Here is a 17,335-nt window from a genome sequence, read left to right as displayed (position 1 = left end):
CCATTGAAGTTTGTTCTTTCAAGCATTTATTTTGGTGTGTGTTTTTCACACGCGCGCTACACACTGCGTAAAACACATTGCACTTCGAAATGCATTGATTGAACATTTGTGGGAGGAATATACTAATTCTGAGAATTAAATGATACGATTAATTGCATTTTTTGTTTGTAATGTTTTTTCATTCAAGTAATCCCTTTTAAATCTTGTCGTGTTAAATTATAAATCTTGTAAATTGTGATATTATGTATAATATCATATTTAATTTTTTAAGTAAATGCTATATTTTATATAAATACGTGTAAATTTTTTTTTACATATTTGAGCTACAATTACGTAAATAATTAAATATTTTTTTTTAAATAAATAAATTATAATGAATTAAATAAATAAGGAAATAGAAACAACACTGTTCATTTGGTGTAAAATTTGGTGCAATGGGTTAGAGATGACTTGTTAGGATAGTGTGAAAGTTGCACCATTTTGAAGTTTTGGGTTAGAGATGGTCTAATAATAATTGCGAACTGTTGACAACTCAGAATCAGAGAAAATAATGTAGCTATATCTCAACACAATTACACCCAAAAAACAATTCAAAAAATAGTTGACAGTGCAGCTGACTAGGAGACAACAACTTTCCACGGTTCATGAGATGATAGCAAAAACAGGAGAAGTATAATCTACAGTTACAATACCTGGTAAACAGTGCCATGGACCACTGATGGATACTCATAGGGCTTATGTTTTAGACCAACAAAAAGCAGCAACGAGTCAGTTTCCTCGTAAGAAGACCCACCATGATTTCCATTCTCAGTCATGCCATGATCGCTGACTACCATCTACAAATGAAATCCATATAAAAAACAAAGTTTAACGCTTTACTTGTATTTTGAATTTAAGAAATGCGAGAACATTGAAGAAATAGCTGAATGCAGTGAAATCCAGATTAAAATCACAAAGTTTTGTGATTTTTAAAGTATGGATAAACAACCCAGAACAGAATACAGGTTCATCAAAGATGAAGATGAATCCAGGTCTGAATTCATCCACAATGGATACAGATGTGGTCTAGGTTCATAGTGAATGATCTGAGATGAACCGAGATGGATTCATCCTCCCCCCCCCCCCCCCCTCCCTCTCCCTCTCCAAATAACCCAGTGGTCACCAGCCACTAACGACTACTACTTGTTTCTTCTTTCTTTCTTTCTTTCCATTTTGTTTTCTTCTAAAATCAAAGAAGAGAGAATGAAGGGTAAAATAGTTGTGTTTAACCCTTTGTTTAACAACAAAGGAGATTATTGCTATTTCCAAAACATGGAGAGTGGTTTTAACAATTACATCAAACCTCAGGGGTGGTTATTTCATTTTTTCCTTTAACTTTCATATACATACATTCACCTACGAATGTACATAAAAATATATACAATAAGATAATATGTATATATATTATGTGCGTTGGGGTGGCAATTAAATGTCACCCTCAAACCTTTTTTGCAGGGAGCAAAATGCTCCCAGCTTCACATTATTCAAAAAGGGTCCCTTGGCCCAATGACCAAGGTCCCTCGGTTTGGTACCAAGGGTGTTGTTCGGCCACAATTTTTTTTCTTCTCTTTTTTACCCTTGTATCTCCAAACTTTGTACCCTAAGCCTTGCACCCTTCATTGTACTTCAAAAACTCAACTCTTAATATATGTCAACCTCCAACATTCCACTAAAGTTTTCTGTTACACCAAATAAAATTTAACATATTTCTTGGAAAATAAACACGTATATGCATAAATCAACACCCTTACAATGCACCAAAAATTAACAAAGCAAGGGTTATGTCAAAACCCCTTCCAATTCACTTAAATGATCTAAAGTGCAGTGTTTCTTCTCCCTTTACTTCCCAAGCTTCTCCTTTCTCTTGGAACGTCTTGCTAAGGAATTGAGGGATTTTCATCATTTAATATCTCATTTCTCTTCTTCCCTCACTCATTTGTGCAAGCATGCTTTGGCCAAGCTCTCCCTATCCTCTTTTCTTGTAAAAAAAAATCATGTCCTAAAATAGGCCATCATTGCCTATTTTTTCTCTCTTCATTTAAAGCATCATGTCATCCATCAAGCAATAAATGCTTCACATCCACTCACTCGAGGTCAAGTCTCATCAAAGTACAATTTTTCAAAGATTTAAGTTTGATCTCTCAACAGTCTCCCCATGGAACGTGATTTTCTCATGTGAAATTGTGCTTGTGACCACTTCTTTGAAACATATCAAGTTATACGTCTTCAGACTCGTTAATCTCCACAAAAATTTATTCACTCAAAAGAATTGCATCCTCAAAATTTGCTTTTGGGTACCTACCCACTTAATTCCATCATTTCCTTAGAACACCACAATGGAGTTGTTTATCTTTTGACACATCTTCAGTGAAAGGATTTTCAAATAATTTTGATGAGTCCAAAGGTCACACTATTGTGCCACACATGATTCACATCATCCTAGGTGCTTTGGGTACCTAAAGGCAAGCTTACCCCATGGGAGGCTTGAGGTAAACTTTATGCCACGAAGTCTACAAGGTTTGGTTCTACCTCGAAGGACGTAAGAGTCTACTAGGCTAAGCTTGGTCTTGCAAACCATCAAGTCATCATCGTCAAACCACTTCAAGTCTCTAACCACCTCAATCATACTTGGGTGATTAGTGAACCAATCACAAGGTGTCTTATCCGAGACTATCCATCTTAAGTCTCACCCTCTTCAACTCCTCGTCATTGCTTTGGAAAACAAATGTTCCACCTCATTCGCTTTCAAATTTACCAAGCAACCTCACTCACAAGTCATTTAACTCCCATAAGCTAGATGCAATTGCCTAGCTCCTTTAATGCCCAAATGGCCTTGCTTTTGATTTTAACTCGCAATATGACATCATGAATTTTGTAGCTACGTAAACAATTTAAACTCAGGTGTGCCTAGTAACCACTTTGGACCCGTCAACACTTAACCCTTTTGTGACCCAAACCTAATGCCCCTAGCTCAAAGCTCAACTCAGTTTCATTGATATGAGGTTCACCTCCATAAAGTACAAGTTTGGCTTTACCCACCCAAAGTCGAGATTCACCTTAACAAGCTTGAACTTCACTGTAACACCTTGAAAATTCTTAGAATCTTAGGAGATTAAGTTCTAGTGGAAATTAAATTTTGGGATAATTAATTTCAAGAAAATGGGTGCTTCACTTATCCTCGAATTTTGAAAAGTTAATTCATGTTGAAACGAGTCCAAAGACATATAACTCTATATGTTTCAAAGAAATGGTCACAAGCACAATTTTCCACGAGAAAATCACATGCCATGGGAAACAAGGAGATTGTCAATAGATGAGATTTAAATCTCTGAAAAATTGTACTTTGATGAGACTTGACCTTGAGTGAGTTGATGTGAAGCATTTAATGCTTGACAGATGACATGATGCTTTAAATGAAGAGAGAGAAAAAATAGGAAATGATGCCCCATTTTAAGACATGATATTTTTTACAAGAAAAAAGGTGTGGGAGAGCATGACCAAAGCATGCTTGCACAAAATCCAAACAAGTGAGGGAAAAAAAGAAAGGAGAAATTTTTAAATGATGAAAATGCCCTCAATTCCTTAGGCCATCTCCAACGCAAGTAGAAATTGCTCGCCAAGCAAAATTTGGACAGTCATCTCAAGAAAATTCACTCGAACATTGCTCTCTATGTCTTGTCACTAGCTAAATATTTGTTGAGCTTCAACTTGCTCAACAAAGTTGGTGAGCGAAAATTGCTCAACTCTCTCTCTCCCCCACCCAATAGCCATCAACCACCACCAAATCTAGTAGCGGCTAGATGCGAGGCAAGCTAAATAGACCAGAGAAGAACTAGCAACAACAACGACAACCAGCAGTGACAGCAGCATGGGTTTCTTCATGATCGATGATTGCTTCGTGGGTTTCCTTTGAATTTTGGATTGGAATTTCTAGAAAGTAGAGACCAAATTTCGAGAAAGTGGGTTTGCGGGATTTTGATATTTTTTTATTTATTAATATATTGGACGATTTATATTGTGTATTTGATTATTGATTTGTATATTAAATTGTTAAATTTGTGTGTATTTAATTATTTTGTTTATGCATGTATCTGATTATTTAGTATATTTAGTTATTAATTTGTGTATTTGATTATTAATTTTGTGTATGTGTGAAAATTATAGATAAGGTAAAATAAATAGAATTGAAGTTTATTAAAATAAATAAATGAAATAGGGATTGAAATAGAGAGGGGGATAGGGTGTGTGGTTGGAGCACCCACAACATTCGAGACAAGTTAAAAATAGAGAATGAATTGTTTATAATATAATAGGGAGTGGAATAAGGAGGTGGGTTGGAGATGGCCTTCTTAGTACAAAAGGGGCCTTAAAGACCCATTCCCCTACTTTTTGGCAAAAGAGAAGGAAAGACTCAATCGTGGTAGTGAGCAAAGAAGGAAAGAAAGAAGAAAAAGAGAGGAAAAAAGACGAAGAGAAGAGAAGAACAAAACGAGAGTTTGAAGCCAACAATTCTCTTCTTCAATTCTAACCTTTATTTTTCTTAAGGCAAGGGGTATGGGCAATTTCTTTGCAAGCATTATTTTGACATGATAAATAGATTACACATGATTATTTTGAATATCTTGCATAGAAATGTTGAAAATGGACATGCACATGCTAGTTTGATATTCTTGAAATAATGTGTTGAAGTTGCAATCTAATGAAAGCTTTTTTGCACTATAAGTTGATAAAATGTTATCCATGCCAAACATGTTTATACACGATGGTTGTTAAATATATAGGACCTCCAAATGTATTTTTTGTATAAATATATATACATATATATGTAGATGTGCAAGCAAGACATTTCCAAGAGAAGGGAGAAGCTTCAGAAGTAAAAGGAGAAGTAACATTTTTCTTTGCATCATTTAACTAAACTAGAACGGGTTTTGATATGGCCCTTGCTTTGATAATTTTTGGTGCATTGTAAGGGTGTTGATTATGGATATACATGTTTATTTTTCAAGAAATATGTTAAATTTTATTTAGTGTAACAGAAAACTTGAGTTGAATGTTTAACATTTACTGGGAGTTGAGCTTTTGAAGTATGTTGAAAGGTGCAAGGCTCAAGGTACAAAGTCCAAAGATACAATGAAAAAAGATAAAGAAAAACAATTATGTGATCAAATAGAACCCTCAGTGTCAAACTAAGGGACACCCCCTAGATTAACCCTAGGGGATAACTCTCAGCCAAGTGGTGAGGGACAACCCTTGGCCATTAGATCGAGGGCACCCTTTTTTAATAACATGAAGCTAGAAGCGTTTTGCTCCCAATTCCAAGGTAAGAGGATGGCATTTAATTGCCACCCCAAGGCACATAATATATCTATATATTATTATATTATATATTATAATGCATATATTTTGGAAATAAAAATAAAAAAAGGGACACTATTGAAGACTCATCCGCAATGTCTAAATGGATTTTAATTGCAACTAGTGGTGAACCAGTGTGATACACGAAAGAGTTTAATTTAAAAATAAAAAAAATAAATTTGTTATTTTAAATAATTTTAACAGAATTAATAATTATAATTTTTTTAATTTTTAATTATTTATCAAAATTTAAGTTTAATTAATTATTCGCTATTCAATATATTAATGGAGAACACTTTTAATTCAATGTAATTGTTGATGCATACAGAAGTATAGTGGTTTTAGAAAATAAAACTTTTGAGAGAGTCACAAACGTTGGATGATATTGGAGAGCTGTAGCCTTTTTTTTTATCAAAATCTCCCATAGGCTTCTCATTTCTTTTCTCTTTATATAGAGCCAAACAACCATAAAGGCTAATCAAGGCATTTACAGCAGTTTAGGAATACAAGAAAGATCCCTAGAGAATTAATGCTATAAATGCTATATTGGAAAATAGAAAGACTCTACTATAAAGCCTTTCTTAATACATTAAATGCTTTATATTTAAATGCTTCTAGAAACCACTTTAGATGTCCCTTGATATGCTGAAAATCATAAATTATCTTAATCTCACGGTAATGCCATTTAATGTGTTAAAGAATAATTAATACATTAAGTAGGTCACTTGACAAAATACTTATAAATTTTTTTATTTATTATATTATATTTATTTATAAATAAATATTATAAAATCTATAATATATCCGTTCAAAGACGTTCATTATTTTCTATTTATTATATTATAATTATAAATATAAATTAAAACTCTTAAATATGAGTAAGAATAAGTTTTTTCAATAATAAAAAAATTTTAAAAATATGAATTTTGATTTTTTCCATAGTCTTAAAAAAGTGATAACTTTAAATATTAATTAGCATTGAAAAACCCTAGCATTTGACAACCTTAAATAATTTTTTATGAATTTGTTAAAATATCACATTTTCAAGACTATAATATAATTATTAAAGTAATTAATAATTAATTAATTAATCACTACCTTTGATTTAATGCAAGTTTTTGAGGGAAAAAATTCACCATTGATTGACACTTGGCAAAATACTTTGTTTGACTATCATATTTTAATATTATATAAATATATATAGAATAAAGATATAAAGATAATATTTTAAATAAATGGACAATTTTCTATAACTTAATTAATAGTTTAAGTTGTCTATTAATATATCTCATAAAACCCATGCAAATTTAATACAAATTTTAGAGGCAAAAAATAGCTTGGCAGATTTTTGGAGGGAACAAAAATTTGCAAACTATTCTACTATAATATAATATATTATAAATTATTATATTATAGAAAGATAAGATTTTATTTAATGGATAATTTTACGTGACTTAGTTAATACTTTAAATGTCTATTCATATTTCTCATAAATAATATTTATTTTTGATTGATTGACGAATTAATTGATGAAAAGATCTAACAAAAAATATTTATTTTTGATTAATTAATAGCATTGAAAAATTCATGCAAGTTTAATACAAATTTTAGATGTAAAAAATAGTTTGCCAGATTTTTGGAGCGAAGAAATATTTGCATACTATTCTACTATATATTATTATATTATATTATATTATATAAAAATAGAATTTTATATAAATAAACAATTTTCTGTGACTTAATTAATAGTTTAAGTGTCTATTCATATTTCTCATAAATAGTATTTATTTTTGATTGATTTACGAATTAATTAAATATTTAATATTGACATAAGAATGTATTGGAAATTCCATAATTAGCATTGAAAAACTCGTGTATTTAAAATCCATTATTAATTTTACAATAATTAGTACATATTATTTCAAAACAATTGAAAGATTTAAATTATTAATGCAAATTACAAAATGTAAATTATTAATGCAATAAGTACTAAATGCAAATCATTAATGCAAGTTTTGGGGGGAAATTTTATTACTACTTATTATTTCAAAGCAATTGAAAGATGTAAATTATTAATACAAATTACAAATTGTAAATTATTAATGCAATAAGTATTAATTGCAAATCATTAATGCAAGTTTTGGGGGGAAATTTCTTTTTTCAAGACTATCCTACTTTTATATATATAAAGATTTAAAATTCGAGGTTCGGTCCTATGCTTTTGTAAAATTAATTAATTTATTACCCTTAATTGATAAATAAAATAAAAGATGTCGCCACTAAAGTTCATAAGGATAAACTCAACCTGAGGTTTGGGGTTTAAGTAAACTCTAGCAAAGAAGGGGGAAATATTAAATTTATCTAGCGTGAATTTATTAAATCAAATTAGTTATTATTTGGAAAAAAAATCCCACTACATTTGGGTGACAAATAAAATCCAAGAAAAGAGCTAGGTGTTGCAATAATCATTTTAAATTTCATAATATTAGTAATTATTTTCCCAGTAGTGTCCTTTATCAAAGATCCGGAAGTTATCTTCTACAAAATTGTGCAAGTGTGATCTTCTAGATTTTAATGTTGCTATAAACACAGAAACACAAGCTAAAATGCAAGTGACCAACTACCAATTTAAGGCATACTAATTAAGGAGTCGCTAAAGCAAGCAAGACTAACCAGAAGTGTGCGCCCTTGATCATTGTCTTGAGACTGACTAGAACTTAAGTGGATCAACTTGATCACTTCATCCATTTCTTTTAGTTTTGGTCCCATCAACAGACTGAAGAAGTTTAACAATACAATCATCAAGACAACCACATCGGCATACTAAGGTAGTGCAAAGGATAAAACTTATTACCAACTCCGCCCCCCAATATGTCCAACATGATCCAAACCGAGATAATGGAGAATCTGAAAGGACGATACCAGTGAAAATTGTGAGATACCATAACACTGATTACGTCTCAAAGAGAAACTGGTTGAAATAAAGTATGAGTTCGTACACCCCAATTAGAAACACAACAGAAATGTTAACACCAAATCAACATAGAACACTGCTTGAACTATCAAAGTGAATTAATATTTTGATTTGACAGGCACGAACTCAAAAAAAAAATATCCTTACTCAAATTATCTAATAATCAAGAAAAGAAAAAACAAATGCCACTCGTAAATCCAAAGAATTGACAGCACAAATCACAATTTCCCTGGCATGGCTCTGACAATTAATTAATCTGTTCCACAGGAGGATGACTGTCATGACCTGATCCCACATCGGTAGTTGTACTAGGAAGGTCTTGGGCATAAAAACTTTGTCCCATGAATCCATGAGTCACCATCAAGTAACACTGTTGGGCGAGGACTTGTGGTGTTAAAAGTAGTGTCAGAGCTAGCCCAAGACCCCTGCCGCATGGGTGCAGGCCAAGAAAGTGTTATGAAAGTCAGATTGATTGATATGGGAATTCTAACCTAGCAAGGATGCAAGGTATTAAAGGAGGGGAGTTCTCATGACCCAATCCCACATAAATAGTCTACTAGGAAGTCTTAGGTATATTACTTAGTCCCCTGAGCTCATAAGTCACCTTCATCAAGCATTTTTAGGTGAGGACCTGTGGTGTTATAAGTGGTATTAGAGTTAGCCAAAGACCACTACCGTGTAGGTGTGAGGCAAGAAAGTGTTCATTTTGAATCTGACTTGGGTCAGATTGATCGATATAGGATTTCTAGCTTGGCAAGTACGCAAGGTATTAAAAGAGAGAAGTTTGTCACAACCCAATCTCACATTGGAAGTCTATTGAGGAAGTCTTAGGTATATCACTTGGTTGGTCCCATGAGCCCATAAGTCACCTTCAACTAGCACTTTTGGGAAGGACATGTGGTATTACAATGATTGAGTTGAAAAGTGCACTAGTCAAGATTACAGCACAACCACAGATGATAAGTTGACAGCCTAGGCAGATCCAAGATAAAAGCACGGAAGGGACATCTTAGAAGTAAGGCCAAACCAAATAATTTCAGTTCTTTCTTACCTTTTCTAATGGAATAATTTTCTTTTCTGCCTCATAGACCATCAAGTAAACTCCCAAATAGCCTCAACCTCCCATATCCAACTTTGCTTCATATATTCATAATCTCCTCTTTATTTTTTTTTCCAAACTTTCAATTAGGGCAGTCTCAGAGCAATTAAATGCATCAAACTGGATCTGTTAGGCAGATTACAACTAGAGCAGCTTTTAGCAGGGGTTTTCAATTTATAATAGGCTTTTTTCCATCCAAAAAAAAAAAGGAAAAGAAAGAAAAAGAGAACAGAGAGGTCAGTCTAGGCTTTTCAGGAAAGAAAGAGTTTTAGACACTTCTTGCATCTTTCAGGGGCTATCCCTACTTTCTTTTATCATATTCATCTTCTGGTCGTCGGGCGTGCTCGTGTAAATACTTCTTTCTTTCTTTTTTTTCTTTTGTTTCTTTTTTTTTTTTTTGATAGATAAACGTGTGATGAAGAAAAGAAAAGAACCACCTTATAGGAGGTGAACCTTGTATAAAAGAAAGAAACCAAAGGTTCAACAACTCAGAGACTAATATGAGAATATTATTTAAGATATGCGAAGGAAGAGACAAAAAGAAACATCATCCCTAGATACTACTAATTTTTGCTAGTTGTATTTTGCCATTATTTTGCAAGATGACTACAGGTTGTAAAGGTTCAATTATAGCAAGAATAGTGGTGGAGCCAGTAAATCTTTAATTGACTCTCAACATTACCCATCTCTTCATACAATCAGGCAAGTCCATTTAGGCTGGAAGGCACCAACTACTTAATTTGGTCCCTTACATTAAGCTATGCTACTATATTGCATGGACATAGTTACAAGTGTGAGTCCTTGCTTCGGACTTTGTAAATCTATAGTCTTAGGATGCCTAGATATTTATCAAACAGTTGGTTATGGTACCTGGACATATTGTGAATAATTAAGAATAACATGTTTGTATATATTTTTAAAATAAATAATTATGTTATTTACAAATATATTTTGAATTAAAAGAAACTTAGAGGAAAACCAAATTTATATCACCTATCCATGTTAAATAAATAATGTTGTTATTTAGAAATAGATTTTAAATTAAAGGAAACATAGAGGAAAATGAGATTTATATGACCTATATATTTCAAAATACTTAAATTTTCTTTATTTTCTTTTCCTTCAAAATTTATTAAAAATTGGAGGATCCAAATGCCTAATTCTGGTGTGGATCCCAAAGGGAAATTGAAGAGACCATGTAACAGGCTATCACTGCTCATGGCATCTCCAATTGCATAGTTGTAGCTTTAAAAGATCGGACAGGAAAGGGGCCAACACAAGTGAAATGGCATTCAGATTCTGCCTTTTTCATGCATGACTGATTCCTTCCAACCCAATATCATCCATACGTCCTAGGTTAATAAAATGCACAACACAAAGTACACAATTAATAGCAGGCAATTTCACATAAGATTTTGGAGTTCAGTTAGTTCTTCACTTTTTCTCCTATTTTTAAGTTCTTTTTTCTCTCCTAAAATGTCTTTTTTTTTTTGTCAAAAGCAAAAAAAAAGATTTAAAAATGGTAATAAGAAGATGAGCATACAGAGATTTGGTTTACAAAAACTAGAATTTTTTTAGTGAAATTGCAAAAGAAAAAGGAAAATACAACTAAAGCACCATAGTCATGAACTCTTAGAACCTAAGCAAATATCATAAAGCTCAAAACACATAACTTAGATTTGTGAAGAAGCATTCCCACATATTACCTGAGGCCAGAGTGTCCCCTCTAAACCTTCCTAAAAAAAGGTTTGTGAAGAGGCATCTATGCGATAAGCATAAGGTTAAACCACCTCTTAGACCTGGATAAACTAAAATATTGCACCCTTGCTTAATTTACCAATAGCTATTGATACAAGCAGGGAACATTTTGCATAAGCGACAGTATAGTATAACACCAGCTTTGTTTCACAAGCAAACTACTCCACCAAAACCTCACTCTAAATGCATGTTAACATGGCACCATATTTTTATGAATATATTTGCTTGCCTAAATGTTCAAGCAAATTCACGATGATCAGAAGTAAATCATGCTTTAGAATATGAAAAGAATAAGCAAGAAGAAATTATGGACAAGTTAAAGAACATATCAAGCGAACATATAAATCACCAGAAGATTCCAGTCAGTCCTGTTAAGCTCATCACCCATGTGTCGAGAAACATTATGATCCACTTCTACAGTATCTTTAACCTGTGAAACATTTTCACAACAAACATTTCAAGAATGTAAGCAGTTTGTAGGTTGCCTGGCATACCAAAGTAATGCAATAAGAAGAACTACATCACTTGGCAACTTCAAGAAGTAACAATGAAAAATATGATCAACAATAAACCATAATAATTTCATCAGGGCAGGCAATGTCCACCAAGTAATCTGGTCCAACTACGATGGAACCTTGAAAAAGAATATAGGTTGACCAGCTACAGAAAAAGTGGACTAAAAGATCCTACAGAAGAACCAAGAAATAGAATTTAAGCTCCTCTTATGTTTCCATTGGAAAATAATGTATATCTTCAGTAGGAAAAGGAGTAAAAATAGTAGCTGCATACACTCTATACTAAAAATATCATAAAGAGAACATTATTTATTTACCAAAATAAGAAATCTTGAGATAAAAAGTTTGCCATCCTTCAAAAGCTCTTCAATTATTTTAACACTAATGGTCCCATAAGAACCTTACCCACTTGGAAGAACATCTGCATCCAGGGCAATTAGCAAATCTTTTAACTCAGGAGGCATAACTCAGTTCACTGCAAATAGAAGCGCATCAAATTCTATATATGTCTACATCAAGTTTAAGGAAAAAGTTGCTGATTGGTCCAATATCATTTTTGACGCAACGTGTAGCGCATGTGTGAAAAAATACACCAAAATAAACCCTTGAAAGAACAAACTTCAATAGCCGAAACTTGGCTTTCAAGAAGACATAAAAACAAGACTATTTTTCCAAGAAAACCTAAATAGGTTACTGAAATTTGATTGAGAAAAACTTGATTACAAACTCTAGATCCTAGGCATATTTATAGTATTTGGCTAATCCAAATCCATCTAATATTTGTAAACAAAATCCAACTAGAATCCTAATAGAAATAAATCATAAGTAAAAGTTAACTAGAATTCTAATAAAAATAAAACCCTAATCAAACATGAAGTAGAATTCTAAATCAAGTATAAACATGAAGTAGAATCCTAAATCAAGTAGAATTCTAAAACTTAAGAAGTAATAAAATATTGTTCCGACGCTGCTATTCCGGTAATACTATTCCGATTTGGTTGGATCGAACTTGGGTCGAGTCTTGATTGGTGACTGCATGATTTTTACGCACACAACACAGTTCACAATGATCTTCATTCTTATTGAGAAGTCATATTATCTTGTATTAGGTGTGCTCTATAAACTAGTTGTACATTGTACCTAGCATAGGTAGCTTGTACATAGCAGTTAAAATGTATTGGTATAAATACTTGTAACCCTATTAGTTCTTTTCCCTCCAATTTCTCTTTCCTCTCTTCTTGTTCTCTTAGTTCTATATATCATTTTTCAATTCTCATGTGAACATTGCCAACCTAATTCTGAGGAAGCCGCTCAGCAGAGAATGATTACCTTGGGACTTGGGAGGAGTTTTTGCATACCAAATTCCTTTACCTGAGAAAGAGGAGTCCCATTGCTGACACATGAAAGAGTAGAATGAATCACTTGGAAAGGAAATGCTACATGAAAGCATTCCCTATCCATAAATCCTCTTGAACCCCACAAGCATAAAGAGCAAAGGCAGATAATTTAGGCTAGCTCCCAATTTGACAAGTAGCTTCATGCAAATTGCAAGAACACCTCTAATTACAAAAGATCTAATTTTTCGTCATGAAATGTACTAGGACCATTTTGACCACTCCAAACAATTGATTCCCAGTTAAGTGAAACCACTTGTGGGACCATAGGTCCATTGGTGGGCCCACATGGATGTTCACCTTTTTCCTCATTCTTGAGGAGCCTTGTCCTTGAGCTAGCCTGCACTAATCTAGCTGCAATTGGAATTAACCATTAAGACTAAACAAGCCACTTGCTGTGACCAGAAAATGGCAGAAATAATCACAAATATAGAAGTGAAATCCTCGAGACAGCAAGTAGTATACTTCCACAACTCAATCAACAACTTAAATCCACCAAAATAACCCAAATAATGACTGATACTGAAGCTGGCACTGTTTCAGGTCTGAAAATAGACAGAACAACAGCTTCTTACTAGTCTCTCACACCTATAGCAGCAATAAGGGACACATAGGTGCTCAGAACCCAAGCCTCCAGGTCTTTAAAAAACTAGCTGGTTTTGAGCTGTAATTCTCTGAACAAATTTCTTGTCAAACAAGACCAAAAACTGTTGTAAAGTGGCTGGAGGCTCTTATTCATACTAACCCTGAAACCAAAAGCAGCTAACTCCTTTGCCCATAACACATCTAAATATCACTTATCTTTTTAAAACCCCAAAAAATACCTTCTTTTACAAATGGAAACTAGCAACTTATAGGCTAAACTAGACAGGACATACCCTTTACATAGAGATCCTAGTACTAATCTTCAAAGACAAAAATTTGATAATTGAAGTACATATATGACCATCTAACCAAAAATTTATGAAAAGGATAAAACAAATGACGAAAAGACTGTCAGTCCACAGCCCCTTAAGTCAAATAGTTACATCCACTTTGCTCAACAGAAAATCACTAACAAACTTGACATAACTTGTCTCAGGGTTGAGGTTTATTTGAGTTACAATTTTGTGACTTGATCACACAAGACAGGCTGATGGCATAACACATCTTTATCATTAATATCAGCATTTCTTTCTTTTGGATGCATGTTTATCTCCATTAAGCGTCATTCAGCAAAAGCTTCTGAAGAAGACCGTATCAGTTTTCAGGACCACCCAGGTACAGAGCCAATATAGACATTTCAAAACATTGTTGAAAGGGGAAACTATAAGTCTATAATGATATAAATCCTCTAACAAAGCTATGATAATCTTGCTGCCAAAAAATCAGAAACCATGCATATTTTGTTTCAAAAAAGGCAACAACTGACATTGAATGAGGAAAACAGCAACCATGAAATCAAACTAGTTTGGGGGAGAGGGGGGGGGGGGGGGGGGGGGGGGCGGCGCAGAATAAAACTCTGTGAAGACTTACAAAGAAACTACTAACTCCATCATGCCTTGTGAATAATCCTGGAAACAACTTAAGCCATGTTTCATCACCAAGCATCACCATTTTCCAACCAATATTAAAGAACTGAGCTGCAACACAACATATAGAACAATGGATAAGATTACATTCAAACATATAGTTCATGTGATCTACAATGAATTTAACATAATTCTACAAATAAACCTATAACATTGTCATCCAAAAGAGCTTGTGTATTAAAATTGAATGCTACATCCAAGAATCCACCAACTGCCCCTGACACCATAGCCTGCTATTACAGAATAGCAGAGTGAGGGAAACTATGTCTCGGATTAAATTATTTGAAGCATGTAAATCAAATTGGCAAAATCTTATGACCTTCAAGCGAGGCATTGTAACAGTTGGAGGTGCAGCCCTTGCATGGTACCCAACTGCCATTCCATTAGCCAGCAATGACTGAGTATATGGCATAGCTTCCATGAAAACCTTGGATGGAGGCCGACCATCCTTTCCAAGCACAAACTCTGCTGGAAGACCATCAATAACCTAGGTGATAACAAATTGAATCTTATCTTCTATAAAGGATCAAAAGGGGGAACTTCATTACCTATGCTAAAAGAATGTATCATTGACATTTTTTGAAGAAAAGTAAAATCAAATCACATACCATCAAGATTAACCGATCAAATGAAGGAGGGATATCACGTAGCTCCTGCATTAGCAGCAACAGATCAAAACTAAAGACAAATAAACCTTAGAAGTGAGAGCAACAGGGAAGCCATGCAGATTTTCATCCATCTTAACAGTAGCTACTAGAAGATAAGGTTTAAGCATTGGGTTAATTTTACTTTCACGAGGAATAAATAAAAAGATAGCATGACACACTTTGAGTTCACCTAACATCAGCAATAACAAGTGTTAGCCAAAACAAAAAAAAAAATGCCCCCCTTGGAGTCTTCTTCTTTATATACACTGTTTCGGTTGAAGTGATGAAACTAGTTCATAGGAGTCCCTCTCTCACACACACACACACACGAGTACAATCAATCTTGGAGATTACAAAGTCTATCTTTCTTCTACTTTTCCTCTCACACACTGCACTCGCACATTTAGAATGAATGATCTCTATCAAACGGCTGCCTTGTGTCTTTTATTTATAGACATTATGAGCAGATATTACAAGGGAAATAAAAGACTACACATTTCCTATTATACCCCTCATACATAAGTACATAAGTACATAACTATACTTAGAATAATTTGCCGCTTGATACTATGGACTTCACTAATTTCTTCTAGGGCATACACTCGATGCAAACAACAACAATAAGAAATGTAAGAAAAGGGATAGATCAATGATTGGGAGGCAAGATCAGTTGGAATGAGAGAAAAAAATCTCTCCAAGGTACACATATAAGTGTATTATATATGGATCTGTAAATTTAATGGAAATTTAAGACAAAAAAATGGGAGAAAGGTGATAGAGAACTTGAGTGTGCAAGAGGAAAAGGAAATCATGTCTTGCAGAAGAGGAAGAGGCGGTTAGTTGAGAGGGGAGAGCAAGAGAAGAGATTTTGTTGTCTTTCCCCTAAAAGTACACCTCTATGTATGTGCAAGTATATGGCAAATATCAAAATGGAAGATGATAGATGTGATAGCTTGAGCAAGTTAGTGAGAGTGCAAGGGAGTCAACGTGATTATGGAAGGTAATCATGGACATGTAAGAAGCTTGCATGATCAATCATGGAGGGGAAGAGGGGATTGGTTTCCTCATATATATATATATATATATCTTAGGATTTGAAGCTAAATCAGCAGAGAAAAGTGGATTTCCAAATGACCAAAATACCCCTCTAGAGAGACCATTATATATAAGGAAGCAAAACAAGTTCATTCTCCCCATTTTGCTAAGTAAAAACTGTAGAGAGAAAAGAAAAGGTGAGAATTTGACTAAGGGGAGAAGAAGGAGAATATCAAAAGAAAGATTTCAACCACCGCTCTTTGAAGAGCCTATCAAGGTGAGAGTTCATTTGAACTTGAGAATGCATGAAAAATGTTTTAGCTATGCTTCGTTAAATTGATTTGATGCATAAGTTAAATGGAAAGTATAAAGCATATTCTTGAAATGCATAAAAGCTAGTTTTCATATTTTCATGAACCTATGGTCATAGCAATTTACATCTTTGGAAGTTTTGTTCACCATGATTACGTTAGCCAACAATGAGCAAGGATGCTCTAGATTTGGACATTGAGGTCTATTTAGCTTGGTGAACATGGTGAGAGAATGGGTGCTCTTCCCATGAGGCAAGTTAAAGCTTTTCAAGCTAAAGCGTCATATGAGCATTGTTCACTTTATATCATGCATTGAGAAATGATTTTCTTAACCCTTATTGAGTGACAATGCTCAGTTCACACATTCAATGTGATTAGATGAAGCCAACTCTTCTAAAGGCACACACACGTGCGAGCACGCAAGGGTTGGAAGGGGGGGGGGGGGTGTTGTTAGTGATGTGCCCTAATGCTAGATTTAAATGACATCTGGCATATGTAATACATACATTTGATGTATCTTTATATATCTTTAATAAAAAAACAAGTTTATCATCATTCATTAAGCTCTCCACTTTGTTACATAAATGAGCACTTGGATTTCCTGTGTGAGAGTCTTATTCTTAAACTTGTTAAGAAT

At 33.6% G+C, this 17,335-nt stretch overlaps 1 protein-coding gene across 5 annotated transcripts in view; it reads right to left on the bottom strand.

Moving 5' to 3' along the window:
• The window catches only part of LOC127803794 (GPI ethanolamine phosphate transferase 2), a 52,868-nt gene that overhangs the window by 31,914 nt on the left and 3,619 nt on the right, over positions 1–17,335 (bottom strand). For all 5 annotated transcript variants that reach the window (XM_052340287.1, XM_052340285.1, XM_052340288.1 and 2 more), the window contains exons 3-10: positions 15,314–15,358; positions 15,025–15,192; positions 14,851–14,935; positions 14,650–14,756; positions 11,575–11,655; positions 8,249–8,301; positions 8,068–8,170; positions 693–836 (exon numbers count right to left, since the gene is read on the bottom strand). In XM_052340287.1, the coding sequence (XP_052196247.1) occupies positions 693–836; positions 8,068–8,170; positions 8,249–8,301; positions 11,575–11,655; positions 14,650–14,756; positions 14,851–14,935; positions 15,025–15,192; positions 15,314–15,358 (786 nt within the window). The remainder of the gene's footprint in view (positions 1–692; positions 837–8,067; positions 8,171–8,248; positions 8,302–11,574; positions 11,656–14,649; positions 14,757–14,850; positions 14,936–15,024; positions 15,193–15,313; positions 15,359–17,335) is intronic.

This window comes from Diospyros lotus, chromosome 6 (genome assembly GCF_014633365.1).
Source record: "Diospyros lotus cultivar Yz01 chromosome 6, ASM1463336v1, whole genome shotgun sequence".
Classification (NCBI taxonomy): domain Eukaryota; kingdom Viridiplantae; phylum Streptophyta; class Magnoliopsida; order Ericales; family Ebenaceae; genus Diospyros; species Diospyros lotus.
The sequence above is the reverse complement of the archived record's forward strand: the minus strand, read 5'-3'. Positions and strand labels throughout refer to the sequence as shown.